We start from the raw sequence: 15,685 nt of genomic DNA, 5'->3' as shown, positions 1-15,685 counted from the left end.
GATATCTATACATCTTGTGGAATTGTGTCTTCTGAACTTCCTAGAGTGGCTTTTGTAGAGAATGATTCACCTGCAGTTGAATCTTAGTGTGCTGTCTAGGAAAGATGTTGTGACTCTGTTTCTGGGTGAGTATAGCGGTATAACTTCCATGCAGCTTCTCTGGTGGTGTTCAATATCAGCAATAACTATGGCCTAGGCTATAGAAGTTTGTGGTAGCAGCAGTGGTGACACAAGCTGTTAATGTCCTTGGTGGCAAGGCCTTTTGGGCTCCTCCTATTCTCATTTTCTCCACAGTGGGGAGACTTACCCAACGGGATCCCTCTTGGTGTCATGTCTTTCATGGCCTATGAGTACCAGTAGCAGTGCTGGGTTCCAGGTGCAGGTGCTTGGAGGGAATGTGGGGCCTGGGTCTCATGAACCTATTATGGCACTTGGGTTTTGGCATGCCATTTTGCTGTCTGTGGTAGGGGTAGATTTAGGTTGCCACAGAGACAGGATCTGTGATTCTGAGGTACCTTCTAGCAGCTTGGATTCAGGGAGTTAGGTTGTTTACCCCTGGGGAACAGGTCATATCTTGCCTCTGGGGAAGAAAGGGTGCTCCTGAGGTTTGAGCACAGGATGTGGGGTATAGCCACTATTCAGGAGTCTGAGCCAGTAGGGCTTAGTGGCAGCCAGGTCCCTGGGGATGTAGCACTGTATAATGGTGACTCTAGACTGTGATGGTGGGACTTGGCAGTATCCCAGACTCTGTGATCCCAGGTGCAGTGTCAGCAAGTATGTCAGAATGGCCAAATACAGATGTCATTTGGGCCCTTGAGGGTTATGGAGCAGCACAGCAGGGAGTCCACTTCCCATAGAGAAGGGTGTCTCAGCAGCTCAGACTCTAGGGGCTAGTCTAGCTCCAGGGAAGCAAATTACTAGAGTTGTTTGACCTGTATGGAGGAGTGTCTCAGCTCAGCCACTGCTCTGTTTTCCTGGGATGGGGGGTGTTGTATCAGCCTAGGCCTAGGCTCTGTAGCTCAGCCAGGGCATCAGTTCCCCAGGAGGTATTGTACTGTTAAGAGAATGAAATGGTGTGCCGCAGACTGAGAGGAGATATTTGCAAAACACACATCTGATAAAGGACTGGTATTCAAAAGATAGAAATAATTAAACAATAAGAAAACAAATAACCTAGCTTTTAAAATGAGCAAAAGATCTGAATAGACACCTTACAAAGAAGATTCTAGAATGGCAAATAAGTGTGTCAAAAGATGCTCAGCATCATTCATCATTAGGGAAGTGCAGAATAAAACAACAGTGAGATACCACTACGTGACTATGGCTAAATTCAGAAATCTGACGCTACCAATTTTTTGTGAGAATGCAGAGCAGTGGGAACTCTCATTCATTGCTGGTTGGAATTCAAAATGGTACAGCTGCTTTGGAAAAGTTTGGCATTTTCCTGTGAAGCTAAGCTTAATCTGACCATATGATCCATCACTTGTGCTCTTAAATATTCATTTAACTGATTAAAAAACTTATGTCCACACAAAAAGTCTTCATACTGATTTTTCTTTTTTTCTTTTTTTTTTTTTTTTTTTGAGGTGGAGTCTCGCTCTGTCACCCAGGCTGGAGTTCAGTGGCTGGATCTCAGCTTACTGCAAGCTCCGCCTCCCGGGTTCACGGCATTCTCCTGCCTCAGCCTCCCGAGTAGCTGGAACTACAGGCGCCCGCCACCTCGCCCGGCTAATTTTTTTTGGTATTTTTAGTAGAGACGGGGTTTCACCGTGTTCGCCAGGATGGTCTCGATCTCCTGACCTTGTGATCGCCTGCCTCGGCCTCCCAAAGTGCTGGGATTACAGGCGTGAGCCACCTGTAATTACAGGCGTGCCTGGCCTTCATACTTATTTTTCTAGCAGCTTTGTTTATAATTGCTCAGAATTGGAAGCAGCTAAGATGTCCTTCCATAGATGAATGGATAAAGAAACTGTGGCACATCCATATAATGAATTACTGTCCAGCAATAAAAAGGAATGAACTATTAAGCCACATGAAGACATGGGTGAATCTTAAATACATACCACTTAGTGAAAGTAGCCAATCTGAAAATGTTACATACTGTGTTTCCAGTTATATGACATTATGGAAAATGCAAAAGTATAGAGACAGTAAATAGATCACTAGTTGTCAGGGTTGAGGTACAGGTGAATAAATGAAACATGGGAGTTTTTTTAGAGCATTGAAATTATTCTGTGTGATACAGTAAAGTTGGATACGTAATGCTGTTAAAACCCTTAGAACTTTATAGCAGAAAGAGTGAATCTTTAAAGTATGTATATTTAAAAAAATCATTTAGGAATTGGGGTGATCCCAGGATGGAATGCAGACTATGACCGGAGAATCTAACTGTATTACAAATGTATGAAACAACCACTCTGAAAAGGGTAGGGGGAAAGGTGCTGGCTACCTGACTTTGGAAATAAATAGCGTCTATAAGACTAAAGGCAAAAGGAACTGTGTGTAACCAGTGGAAAAAGTTTCTCCATGGCATCATGAGTTAACAATTCTGAAACCACTATACGTATATACTGAGATTGAACAATTAAGTAAATGAATGGCAGATGATGAGAGCTGGATTTCTCACTGTTGGAGTAAGAAGTTACAGATAAAAGGAGAAGGCGTGAATGATTCATGTGATAATATGGATTAGAGTTAGACACATTAGTATGAACTCATGTTTAGACAGCTCTAGATAAAGATGGAATTATATATGTATAAATATAGGCATATGCATATGCATGAGTTAGTGTACAGATACGTAGTCCCTTGTGTTGTCAGCTGAAAGGGCCTAGAAGCAAGGACATTCCAGTAGAAACTGGGTTGGGGAGTTATATTCCACCTCCTTGAGGGTAAAGGCACTACATAAAATATTTGGTATTCTTCTGCTTAGGAAACTTTATCTGTGTTCCTTTGTTTATTTATTCGTTCATTTATATTAGTATGTATTCATAGATATTTCCCAGGTACATACACACCCATTGCCCAGGTCTTGGTTTCTAATACAGTCCCCTCCTCCCTTGCTGAAAAGAGGAACTAGGGTCCTTGGAGAAATGGTTGATTTTTAAGAACTGGGGCAGGGAACATGCAGGGTGAATCTGGTGTATCTCATAGGGCCAGAAAGTAGAGGGGTACTCAAAAACAAACAGCCCCCACCCCCTCTAGTGATGATATGGGCTGGGGCTATGTCAAGGTGCACAGGAGCCAACTGAGAGATTCCAGTGGCCAAAGCTGGAACAATTTGAGCAACAAAATAAAGTATAAAGCATTATAACCCTGAGTATAAAAGAAATATCAATCAGTATATACTAGTATAAATGAATGAATAAATAAGGTAGCATAGAGAAGTTTCCTATGCAGAAGAATACCAAGTATTTTATGTAGAGCCTTTACCCTCAAGGAGGTGGAATATAACTCCCCACTCCTTAAGTGTGAGCTGCATATAATGGCTTCTTTATGTGGAAAGAGGGGGAAAGAGTAATTTTACAGTAGAGAACTTGGGAAACATCTTAACAAGGTGATCAAGGTCAGCGTTAGCAGTGGTAATTCATGTTAATATTTTGTACCCTTGATATGATGTGATGAGAATGATGCTTCTGTGGTCTTCCTCTCTAAAATCGATAACCTTAGACTAATCATGAGAAAAACATCAGACAAATCATAATTGAGGACTGTTATGCAAATACCTGGACAGTACTCCTCAAAACTGTCAAGGTCATCAAAGCAAGGAAACAAGGAAAGTCTGAGAAACTGTCATGCTAAGAAGAACCTAAGGAAACATAACAACTAAATGTAATGTGGCATCCTGGGATGGAAAAAGAACGTTGGATAAAAATGAAGGAAATCTGAAAAAAATTGAACTTTAGTTAATTTGTCAATATTGTATTAATAAAAATAAATAATATATATTCATTAATTCTAACAGTCATACCATGCTAATGTGAAGTTTAATGAAACTGTGTGTGGGGTACATGGGAATTCTCTGTAGTATCTTCAAAACTCTAGTATCTGCAAGTCTAAAACTATTCTAAAACGGGAAGATTATTTTTTAAAAAAGAATGCGAATACTCTCTCTATACACCAACTAAAAAAAGAGGAAAGCAAGAAAGATAATAAAAATGATGACCGACTGAAGGTAATACTGTACATCCTTACCAAAAGTAATGATTTTGTGCAGTAGGAATTTTGCAATATTGGCACTTATCTGAGGGAAGTCAGACTTCTTAGCAGAAATCAGTGAACTCTAGTAGTGTACTTAATTTATGAATAGTAGCTCACCTGCTAGGTTAGTAGCAAGTACTTCTCAGTTGTTTTTAAAAATTAAATTGTGTTAAAAATTTAAAATTTTGGATTTATGCAATAAAAATTCTCTGTGCCTGCCTCTGGGCTGCAAACCACACCTTACTCTTTGCACTTGTGTTTTGCAGTTGCTTATTCCTCTTTCAAATAAAAACGTATTTCACATGATTTTGAGGGCACCGAATACATCATCCCTATATCATTTACCCATCCTTCTATTCAGCCACAAAACCCCACAAACATGAAAGCAAAACATGAAGCCGGAAGAATTTTGATTGTTCTATACATACTTATTTTAGTTTAATTTATAAATATAAAGGTTAAGAATAAAGGCAAAGGATATTTTGTAATTAAAGATTAATTTTATATTAAAATAGACTTTAAGCATTTTTAACAAATATTAGAACAGGAAATTTTAGGTAACAATGTAAACTCTTGAAGTAGAACTGTGGTATTTGTGAATGTGGAGGCTTTTCACTCTGATGATGTTGAAATTAGTGGTTGTAAAATAAGTAGATATTAAAGATAAAAATCATTTTGGAAAATGATTTTTTAAATTCCTTAGACTAGAAAATTTTCTGAACGGAAATACCTTTATCACTTTAAATATTAGTTTTCATGACTCATCTTGGTAAGGCAAAGTACTTCAATTCTTTTGAAAGTTTCTATATTATAATTAACATACAGTAGAATTATTAGTTAGCAATTGTTGTGTAACTAGCTGTCCCCCAAAATTTAGTGACTTAAAACAACAACCTCTAGTTAGTTTTCGTGAGTCAATGAGTAGACTCAGTGGTTCTATTGTGAACCCAACTTTTCTGGAGAAGGCTTAGCTGATCTCATCACCCACAGACCCGTGGGCTGAGTTGTGGGTCTGTGATCTGCTAATTAGTTAACAGGGGGCTGCCATGAGCTGGTGAGACAACTTATCTGTGTTCCATTTGGTCTGTCCTCCCCTGGCAAGGTAGCCCACCTGGACTTACTCTTATGGAGGTGGTGGAGTTGAGAGAGTAAGAACAAGAGAGAGAAACTATGCAAGGTGGAGTTGAGAGAGAGTGAGAGCAAGAGCAAGAGCAAGAGAGACAAACTATGCAAGATCACCTGGGGCCTAGTCTTGGAAGGCATATTGTTGTTTTTGCCACATTCTCTCTCCTTTTTTTTTTTTGAGATGAAGTCTCACTCATTCTGCCGCCCAGGCTGTAGTATGGTGGCGTGATCTTGGCTCACTGCAGCCTCTGCCTCCCAAGTTCAAGTGATTCTCCTGCCTCAGCTTCCTGAGTAGCTGGAATTACAGGCGTGCGTCACCACACCCAGCTAATTTTTGTATTTTTAGTAGAGATGGGGTTTTGCCATGTTGTCCAGGCTGGTCTTGAGCTCCTGGCCTGCTGGCAATCCACCTGCCTTGGCCTCCCAAAAGTGTTGGGATTATAGGTGTGAGCCACCGTGCCCATCCTCCACATTCTCTTCATTAAAACAAGTCAAGACCAGGTGATATTCAAGGAGTGGGGAAATAAACTCTGTCTTGATGGGAGGAATTACAATATCACATTGTCAAGAGCGTGGATACAGGGAGGAGTGGAGAATTGGGGCCATCTTGTGGTCATTTGGCTAAGTGAAATAGCATTCAGAAGAATCAACTGCTTCATTCAGATAGATTCTTTTCTGTTTATGTAAAACCAAACAGATGAATTAACTGTTGCTTTAGTTATCTTTTTTGTGTTTATTGTAATAATATCAAGTATGGTAATTTAAGTAGTACTTCTGTTCTAAAAGGGCAAGTGTGAATTTTATACAGAAACCCTTTTGATCTGAATTGAATTGAAAGTGAAAGTAGAACTTAAGAATTCCAGGGTTGTTTGGTAGCAAGACTATTTTCGTTATTAGTCTCTTGGATTTGTCATTTTTTACTATTACTCTCTCAGTTTTGCATCTTTTATTCATTTAGTTTACCTAGATTGTAAATCATTGTAATCTCTTAATTGCATCAATTTGCATGACACATCATTTAGATTTTTTTTGGTGTGGAAAATATGTGCAGATATTGATGTGTGCATTAAGTACCTTTATTATAATACTTGTTACAGAATATACCAAGTTACTCATTTAGAGTAGGGGTTTTTAAAAGAAACCTTTTTATTGAAATATACTCATAATGCATGTTTCAGGACTTTAGAGCTCTTTGAGTTTTAACAAACAGATTGTAACTGTATAACCGAATCCCGATTGAGAAACCAGCATCCAAATTGAGAAGTAAAAATTACTAGCATCCCATAAGCTCCCTTCGTAGTTTCTTTCTGTCACTGCTTCTTCCAACAGTAACCAGTGTCATTACTCGGGACTCTGTATATTAGTTTTTCATGCTTTTGTTCTTTAACCATTTACACACAATATGTACTTTTTTGGGGCCTGACTTCTTTCAGAATAGGTTCTTTATTTTTTCATATCTCACAGATAAGTGAGAAACAATAATCACATTTAAATACAGCATTTAATTTGGACACAGATCCTTTTAAAATCTTACTAAAAATGTCAAAATTTGGTACTGGAATAATAGAATCAACCATGTATTACCAATAACATTTTAATTCAACATAGGATATAAAAAGCTGGGACTTTTCCTCCTGTTTTCGGAAATAAACCGTGATCTTAGTTTCTTAAAGAAAAGAAGGGACATTGGTGTCTGTAATTTTTAAAGTCAGACTTCAAATAAATAGTACTCTCCATGAAAATGAGGTCACCTATTTTATTTTCATGCCATTGGTACTGTATCACCATTGAAGATTGTCATTGAAGTTTGTTTTAAAAACTAGAAAAGATGACTTAGCAAAATCTTGTATAATGTGTGTTGGCATCAGGGTTTCCTGGAGGTTTTCAAGTCGATTGTACCAAGACTTATTAAAAAAAAAAAAAAAAATCTTTGTGTATGAGATAGGGTTAATGAAATTGTATTTCTTTGGCATTTAACACGAGACCAAGTTATTTCACTGTACTTTGTCAGGTATCTCTGTGTTCTCCTTTGCCCTTAAGAACAGACACATTTCTTTTTTTCTGTATGGTTTTCTCTTCTCTTTTCTCCCTAAAACTCGAAGTAATCTCATATCAACTCTTTTCTTTTTCTTTTCTTTTCTTCTTCCTTTTCTTCCTTTCCTTTCCTTCCCTTTCCCTCCTTTTTTTTTTTTGAGACGTAGTTTCACTCTCGTTGCCCAGACTGGAGTGCAGTGGTTGTGATCTCAGCTAACTGCAGCCTCCGCCTCCTGGGTTCAAGTGATTCTCCTGCCTTAGCCTTCCAAGTAGCCAGGATTACAGGTGCCCGCCACCACGCCTGGCTAATTTTTTGTATTTTTAGTAGACATGGGGTTTCACCATGTTGGTCAGGCTTGGTCTCAAACTCCTGACCTCAGGTGATCCACTCACCTCAGCCTCCCAAAGTGCTGGGATTACAGGCATGAACTATGGTGCCTGGCCTTATATCAATTCTTAATGGCCTCTGGTACTTTTTTCTTTTGAAACCTTCTTTTCATTTTGACCTACTAATGTATTTTCATAGACATTGTGCTTTTTGGTTTGATTCTATTCAGGCACTGTTTTTGTTTTTTGCTAATTTCTTTGGTGGCATCTTTTTATTTCCAGTAATACTAGGCATTACCCAAAGTTCTATTTTAGGTTACTGTCCCTTTTCCTCTCAGTCATTCTTCATAACTATCAGAGGTATGTATAGCTGCATGAATTCTTATTTTAAAATACCTAAACTTGACATTTTTCTTTTCTTATTTCTGACGTATATTTTTACATATTTACTTAGATGTGCCTCCATCTTTTAAACATTTCATAAAGCAACTTCTGCTTCCCAGTTCTTCCCAGTCTCTTCCACCCATTTCTTTGTCACCAGTGGCAGCATCACTTATCTTCATGAATTTAAGTATCTTTATCTGTAAATAATTATTAGCTCAATATTTTATTTTTTGCTATTAATAACATTATATCACCAGAGGATTATTGCTATTTTCAATGAGTTCTGCTTTATTCTTATATAATATGGTCATATCTTCATGATTTCTCTACATAAAAAAATATATTGATAGCTACTATTTCTGAGATACAATCACTAAAATTGAGAGTGAGAAAGAAATAGTTTTTTTTTCTCTTTTATATTCTAGTAAATACTACCATATTTTCCCAAGAGCTGTCATGTTGTTGTGAATATCCCCTTAGGTGCCTCAAGGAAGATTAAAACGAACATCTCCCTTCTTTCTGTAACATGTTATTTTAAAATATTTATCTTTTGATACAAATAATCTTTGCCTCTGTGTTTTCTGTATCTATTTTATATTTGAATGATACAACATTAGAAGTATATTTAACCATATTTTAGTTTAAATCTTTCATTATTAAAGTCTTTGCATTATTTTATCTGTCTAAATATTTTATTTGAGTAAGGTAAGTTTTTCCACAGTGTTATTACTATATACTTTATTGGTATTGAAGCTAAAAATTGTTTGAACTTGATTTTTCCCTCACACTTTCATTGAAGAGAGATTTTCCTCCTAAGGAATTAAAGAGATGTAACTTTTTTCCCTCAGATTCTCCTGAGAATGATATACCTATGGAGATCACCACGGCAGAACCACAGGTTTCCGAGGCAGTATATGACTGTGTTATTTGTGGACAGAGTGGCCCCTCCTCTGAAGACCGACCTACTGGATTAGTTGTACTGTTACAAGCATCCTCAGGTAAAGTCAAAGTAATTTTTTCATGGGAACATTTTAGAGCTGAAGTATATACAACAGATTAATAAATATCTGTATTAAATGAAAATGATATCTTTGTTTACTTATAACTAGGCAAGGGTCAGTTTAGATCCTTCATAGCAAGGATCGATTTAGATCCGAATAACAAAGATTCTTTATCTGGTTATATCTTACTTTCCTGGACATGAGTGTTAGAAGAAACTCTTAACAAAGATCTTGCTATATGGTTACACAATTTTTTTCTTTAAATGCTAGGTGTCCAATAACTGCATTCAGCTTTCTTGGTAATTATAATTGTTCTGGCCGGGTGTGGTGCCTCACATCTACAATCCCAGCATTTTGGGAGGCTGAAGTGGGCAGATCACCTGAGGTCAGGAGTTCAATACTAGCCTGGCCAACATGGAGAAATCCTGTCTCTACTAAAAAAATACAAAATATTGGCGGGTGTGGTGGCAGGTACCTGTAATCCCAGCTACTCGGGAGGCTGAGGCAGGAGAATTGCTGGAACCCGGGAGGTGGAGGTTGCAGTGAGCTGAGATTGTACCACTGCACTCCAGCCTGGGTGACAGAGTGAGACTCTTGTCTCCAAAAAAAAAAAAAAAAAAAAAATTGTTCTAAGATCTGGAAAACTCCTTAGCCCATAAATATTGTCAGCTTTTAATTACACAAGGCATATTTAGACAGCTCTGCCTTTATTTGTTCAGTCTGTGAAATGGTATGTTTACCAGTCTATAGTTTTAAACTATGTAATTTTATTATACATTATAAACGTATAATTTTAAAAGTTTGAAGGATTCATCTGAATGGTGTCCATTGTCTTCTGTAATGAAGTATTTTTGAGGGTAGTGATAATTCTTACACAATCTAGTCACAATGAATTTAATCCTTTTCCAACAGGAGTATGTGTAAAATAAAGAGAAAATAAAATTCTTACATATTTCTCCAGAGGATTTTTTCCTAGGTTGTTAAGTCTCTGAATTCGTATGGTAAAGTGGAAAGAGTTAGATATTATAAACTCCCCTGAATTCAAATATGGTATTGCTTTACTTCATGTGGCCAAATATCTTATTTTCTTGACTTTAGAAGATTTTTGTGTTGGTTAAGTAATGTAATATAAGCAAAAAGAATCCAATATGGTGCATAGTAAATTCGTTTATTCTGTTACTCTTCTTGCCTAAAATGAATTGATTTGGGAAACCCTGATTTAGTGGGACATTGAAATAGAGCTGTCAAAATCAGAAATGCCTACTGAAAGGGAAATGTGTGGAAGTATTAACTACTTTTACAGCTTCTTTTCCTTTCTGCTACTCTTAGGAAAGCAGTTTATTAGATTATTGCCAATTGACTTTCAACTTTTTGACTAAATACTATATAGTTATCAACTTAATGATTTGTTTTATTTATTAATTTATTTCGTAGATATTTATTGAGCACCTAGGTGCCAGGCACTGTTCTAGTAAGAAACAAAACAAAATCTCTGCTCCAGTGAAACTTATGTTTTTGTTTTAAGCTTTTATTTGTTCATTATTTTATATTTTTAAGTTTATTTGGTCTGTTAGTTTTTAAAGTCTCTTTTAAACAGTAGTATATGCTAGCTAGATAAATAGATATTAGACAATTCCACTATACTGTAGCTGCCTTATCTCTTAGAGATAGAAGGGAAAAAAATAAGAAACTAATATTGCCAGGACACAGTGGTTCACACCTGTAATTCCAGCACTTTGGGAAGCCAAGGCTGGAGGATTGCTTGAGTCTAGGAGTTCAAGACCAGCCTGGGCAACACAGTAAGACCCTGTCTCTATAAAAAGTAAAATTAAACAGGTGTGGTGACGTGCACCTGTGGTCCCAGCTACTCGGGAGGCCAAGGTGGGAGGATTGCCTGAGCCCAAGAGGTCGAGGTTGCAGTGAGCTGAGATTGCACCACTGCACTCTAGCCTGGGTGATGGAGTAAGACCCTATCTTAAAAAAAATTTAAAAAAAAAGAAAAGAAACTGACATTAAAGAGTATTAAATCTCAGGAATGATTTTAGTATACCAGGTGAATTGTGTAGCTGTTTCCTTCTTTACCATCTGAACCTTATCCACCCATTGATACTTTCTCCCTTTTTTCTCTGGGCTTATTTATTTTGATTCATTTCTTCTCTTTTCTTTTTAGATTTGAATATGGAACATTTTTAACAGTATGCTAAAGAGATGTGCAAAGTGAACCCACATGTCCCCATTTATCTTCAACAGTGATTAATTTCTGGCTAATCTTATTTCATTTGTTCCCTCCTTATTAGAATTATTTCGAAGCAGATTTCAGACATTGTATAATTTCATCTGTAAAAATTTCAGTGTTTCTGTTAAAAAGAAAGGTCTTGTTTTTTAAACATAACCACAGTCAGTCCTAAATACATTCTCCAATATCATCAAACATCCAGTCAGTGTTTAAAATTTCCCCATTGTCTCTATTTATTTATTTATTTTGCTTAATTTATTTATAGTTGTAGTGTTCCTTTGTGGTCTTTTAATTAATAGATCCACTCTCCCTCTATCTTTACCCCCTCCTCCCATCATTTTACTTTTTTAAAGAAATTGGATCATTGAAAACCAATTTGGATTTTTCTGAATGTTGCTGTGATGATTAACATATTCCTCTGTTCCCTCTGTTTTCTCTCTGTGAGATTAGTCGCAAATGATGATTACTGCCTAAATCCATCAGGTGATCAGAGATTACAAATCTCTTTCATGGTTTTTTTTTGTTGTTGTTTATTAGCTGACATATACTTCCATAAAAGAAATTTTACTTCATCACCTTTTTTTTATTACTCCGAGATACAGATTGCACAGGAAAGGCAGGGTAGACACAGTATTCTTTCCTTTTATTTACAGGTGCTCAAAGTATTGAGATAGTGGGGTTTAAAAATCATTTTCTAAAGATAATTAGTACTTTTAGGTATCATTAATGAACTCTGTTTTTAATCATTATGAACTCTGTTCATAACTCTGTAGTTACTTTCTTGTTGATGCTCATGTTCTTCCATCTTTGTTCACTGAGAGCTTATTCGAGTTGTCTCCTGAGTTCTTTTGACACAAGCCTAGAGTAGCCTTGGGTCTTTCTACATTTTTTGGTGTGGCTAGTTACAATAAATTTATCTTATACATTTCCTGCCCTGAAATCAGCAGTCTCTCAAAGAAGCATTAGTTTCTTTTTAGTGGGAAATGGTATTTAGAGACAAAAGTCTGGATGCTAGGTGTGCTTATTGTTCTAGATCTTTTAGTGTTCACTGATACTTTATTGCCATGTTCTTCAAACCATGTATTAAAAGTCTCATGCTTTTATCTCTTTATTTTTATATTTGATTTGTGCTAAATTATAGACTTTTGATTAGAAACCCTTCAAAACACTGCTCAAATTAAGGGCCTTTAAGTACATTTATCTACATGGAAAGATATTAATTTATGTGCTATCTCACTATTGCTCAGAATGCCTGTTGTAAGCATTACTGATCTGGGGAGCTTCAGTTCGCCATAGGAGAAGAATATAATATTATATAGTCTTTTCCTTTTACTAAACCCTACATTCTTTGCAAAGATTCAGAAAGTCCAAAGTTGCAAAGATTCAGAAAGTGCAAAGTTAGTTGTGATAGCACTTCAAAAATATATATAATAAAAAGAAAGCAAATCTGGATAGAACTGCATATCTAGATTTGTAAATCAAATAATAATGTTCTTGTTTGTGGAAGAGTGTAGGCATTGAGATAAAAACATAAAGGGAAGGGGGATGGAGCAGTTTTTGTATACTTCTGAAATAAAGTAGATATTTAAATTTGATTGTTACAAAGTGGAGATGTTAATTCTAATCCCCAGGGTAAACACTATAAAAAAAAAGTTACACACACACACACATATACACACACACACACACACACGAAAAGAGAAAGGGATCAAAATTTTATACCAGAAAAGTCAATTAATTACAAAAAAAGTCAGTAATCAATTAAAGAAGAAATAGAAAATAGCAAAATGGATTAATTAATTTTTTTAAAGTTAGTAATTACTTAAAATATAAATGCAGGTAAAAGGCAGAGGTTGACAGAATGAATTTTTAAAAATGTGATGCTACAAGAGATTCACTTTAGATCCAGAGACACAATAAGTTGAAAGTGAAAGGATGGGAAGAGATTCCATGCAAATAGTAACCAAAAGAGAGCTGGGGTGGTTATACTATGAGACAAAATAAACTGTAAGTTAAGAATTGTTACAAGAGACAAAGAAGGAGATTATATATTGATAAACAGCCAATCCATCATGAAGATATTATAGACATATATGCTCCAAACAACAGAGCCCCCAATGTATGAAGCAAAAATGGATAGAACTGAAGGAAGAAATAGATACTTCTAAAATAATAGTTGGAGACTTTAATTGATAGAACAACTAGACAGAAGATCAGAAAGGAAACTGAATACTTGAGCAACACTATAAAACAACTAGACCTAACAGACTTATATAGAACACTCCACCCAAGAACAGTGGAATATATATTTTTCTCAATGGTATATGGAACATTATCCTAGGTAGATCATATGTTAGGCCACAAAACAAGCCTCAATAACATTTTAAAAGATTGAAATTATTCAAAAAATTGTCTGTGGTCATAATGGAATGAAACTAGCTATGAATAACAAAAGGAAACCTGGGAAATTCACAAGTATATGGAAATTAAACAACATACTCTTTATTTTATTTTATTTTTTTGAGATGGAGTCTAGCTCTGTCACCCAGGCTGGAGTGCAGTGGCATAGTCTTGGTTCACTGCAAGCTCTGTCTCCCGGGTTCACACCATTCTCCTGCCTCAGCCTCCCCAGTAGCTGGGACTACAGGCGCCTGCCACCATGCCTGGCTAATTTTTTTGTATTTTTAGTAGAGACGGTGTTTCACCGTGTTAGCCAGGATGATCTCGATCTCCTGACTTTGTGATCCGCCCGCCTCGGCCTCCCAAAGTGCTGGGATTACAGGTGTGAGCCACCGCATCCAACCTAAAACAACATACTCTTAAACAACCAATGGGCCAAAGAAGAAATTACAAACGAAATTAGAAAACACTTTGAGGTGAAGGAAAATGAAAATACAACATACCTAAACCTTTAGAATGCAGTGAAAATGGGGAAATTTACAGCTGTAGATGCATACATTAAAAAAGATTCAAATAACTAAAATTGGAAATGAAATTGTTGACTTTACTACAGACCTCACAGAAATAAAAAGGATTATAGGAGAACACTATGACCAATTTATGCCAAAAAATTATATGACATGGATTAAATAAATGATTTCCTAGAAATATACAAACTACCAAATGGACCCAAGAAATAATAAAAAATTTGAACATATTTGTAACACATAAAAAGATTGATTCAGTAATTTTAAAAAATCTGACAATGAAAAGCACAGGACCAGATGGCTTCACTGGTGAATTATATCAGTCATTTAAAGAATTAACACCAGTGCTTCTCAAACTTGTCCAAAAAATAAAGAGGAGTGAACACTCCCTAACTCTTTCTATGAGGCTAGTTTTGATACCAAAGCCAGATAAAGATAACACAGGAAAACAGTAGACCAATATCCCTTATGAATATACATGCAAAAATTCTCAACAGAATTCTAGCAAATTGAATGCAGCAGCATATTAAGAGGATTATGCATCATGGCAATTATGTTTTAGCTGGTAGCAGCTATCAGCTTTTGTCTCTTACTTCTGTTGCTGTTATAAATCCCTCCAAAACTTAGGGCCCACAGTGATACACCTAATATTATTCCCTTTTTAAAGAGCAGCTCTTCTGATGCACACATCGTGATATTTTATCTGTAAATACTTTAGAATATAACTCCTAAGAACAAGGATACTCTTTTTAAATTTTTTCTTATATATATTTTGAGACAGAGTCCCTCTCTGTTGCTCAGGCTGGAGTGCAGTGGTGCGATCTCAGCTCACTGCAACCCCAGCCTCCCAGGCTCAAGCAATTCTCATGCCTCAGCCTCTCAAGTAGCTGGGATCACAGGCATGCACCACCATACCCAGCTAAATTTTGTATTTTTATTAGAGACGGGGTTTTGTCATGTTAGCCAGGCTGGTCTTGAACTCCTGGCCTCAAGTGATCTGTCCACCTTGGCCTCCCAAAGTACTGGGTTTACAGGTATGAGCCACCACACCCAGCCCAAGGATATTCTTTTACATAATTATGGTACCATTATCATTCCTAAGAAATGTAACATTATTAACATCAAATATTGTTTATATTCAGATTCTCTCAGTTGTCCCTGCAATATTTTTTGTTTCTTATTTACTTGATAAATAAAAATTGTACATATTTATGGGGTACATAAATGTGATATGGTATTTTGATATGTATACATTGTGGAATGGTTAAGCCAAGCTAATTAACATATATGCCACTTTGCCATTAATCAGGCTGATTAACTTATACACATATCCACTTACATCATTTTTTTATGGTCAGAGTCAGTAATATTTTTATAGCAGATATTTCTTGATTCACAATCGAATAAAAGATCATGTATTGTTTTTTCATTGTCATTTCTTGTTATTCTCC

General features: G+C 36.3%; 1 protein-coding gene across 6 annotated transcripts in view; it reads left to right on the top strand.

The window, feature by feature from the left end:
• The window catches only part of UBR3 (ubiquitin protein ligase E3 component n-recognin 3), a 264,525-nt gene that overhangs the window by 147,904 nt on the left and 100,936 nt on the right, over positions 1-15,685 (top strand). For all 6 annotated transcript variants that reach the window (XM_050751441.1, XM_050751437.1, XM_050751440.1 and 3 more), the window contains one exon: positions 8,919-9,068. In XM_050751441.1, the coding sequence (XP_050607398.1) occupies positions 8,919-9,068 (150 nt within the window). The remainder of the gene's footprint in view (positions 1-8,918; positions 9,069-15,685) is intronic.

The sequence above is a fragment of the Macaca thibetana genome, chromosome 12, assembly GCF_024542745.1.
Source record: "Macaca thibetana thibetana isolate TM-01 chromosome 12, ASM2454274v1, whole genome shotgun sequence".
Taxonomy (NCBI): Eukaryota; Metazoa; Chordata; class Mammalia; order Primates; family Cercopithecidae; genus Macaca; species Macaca thibetana.
This window is presented reverse-complemented; position numbering and strand designations above follow the sequence as displayed.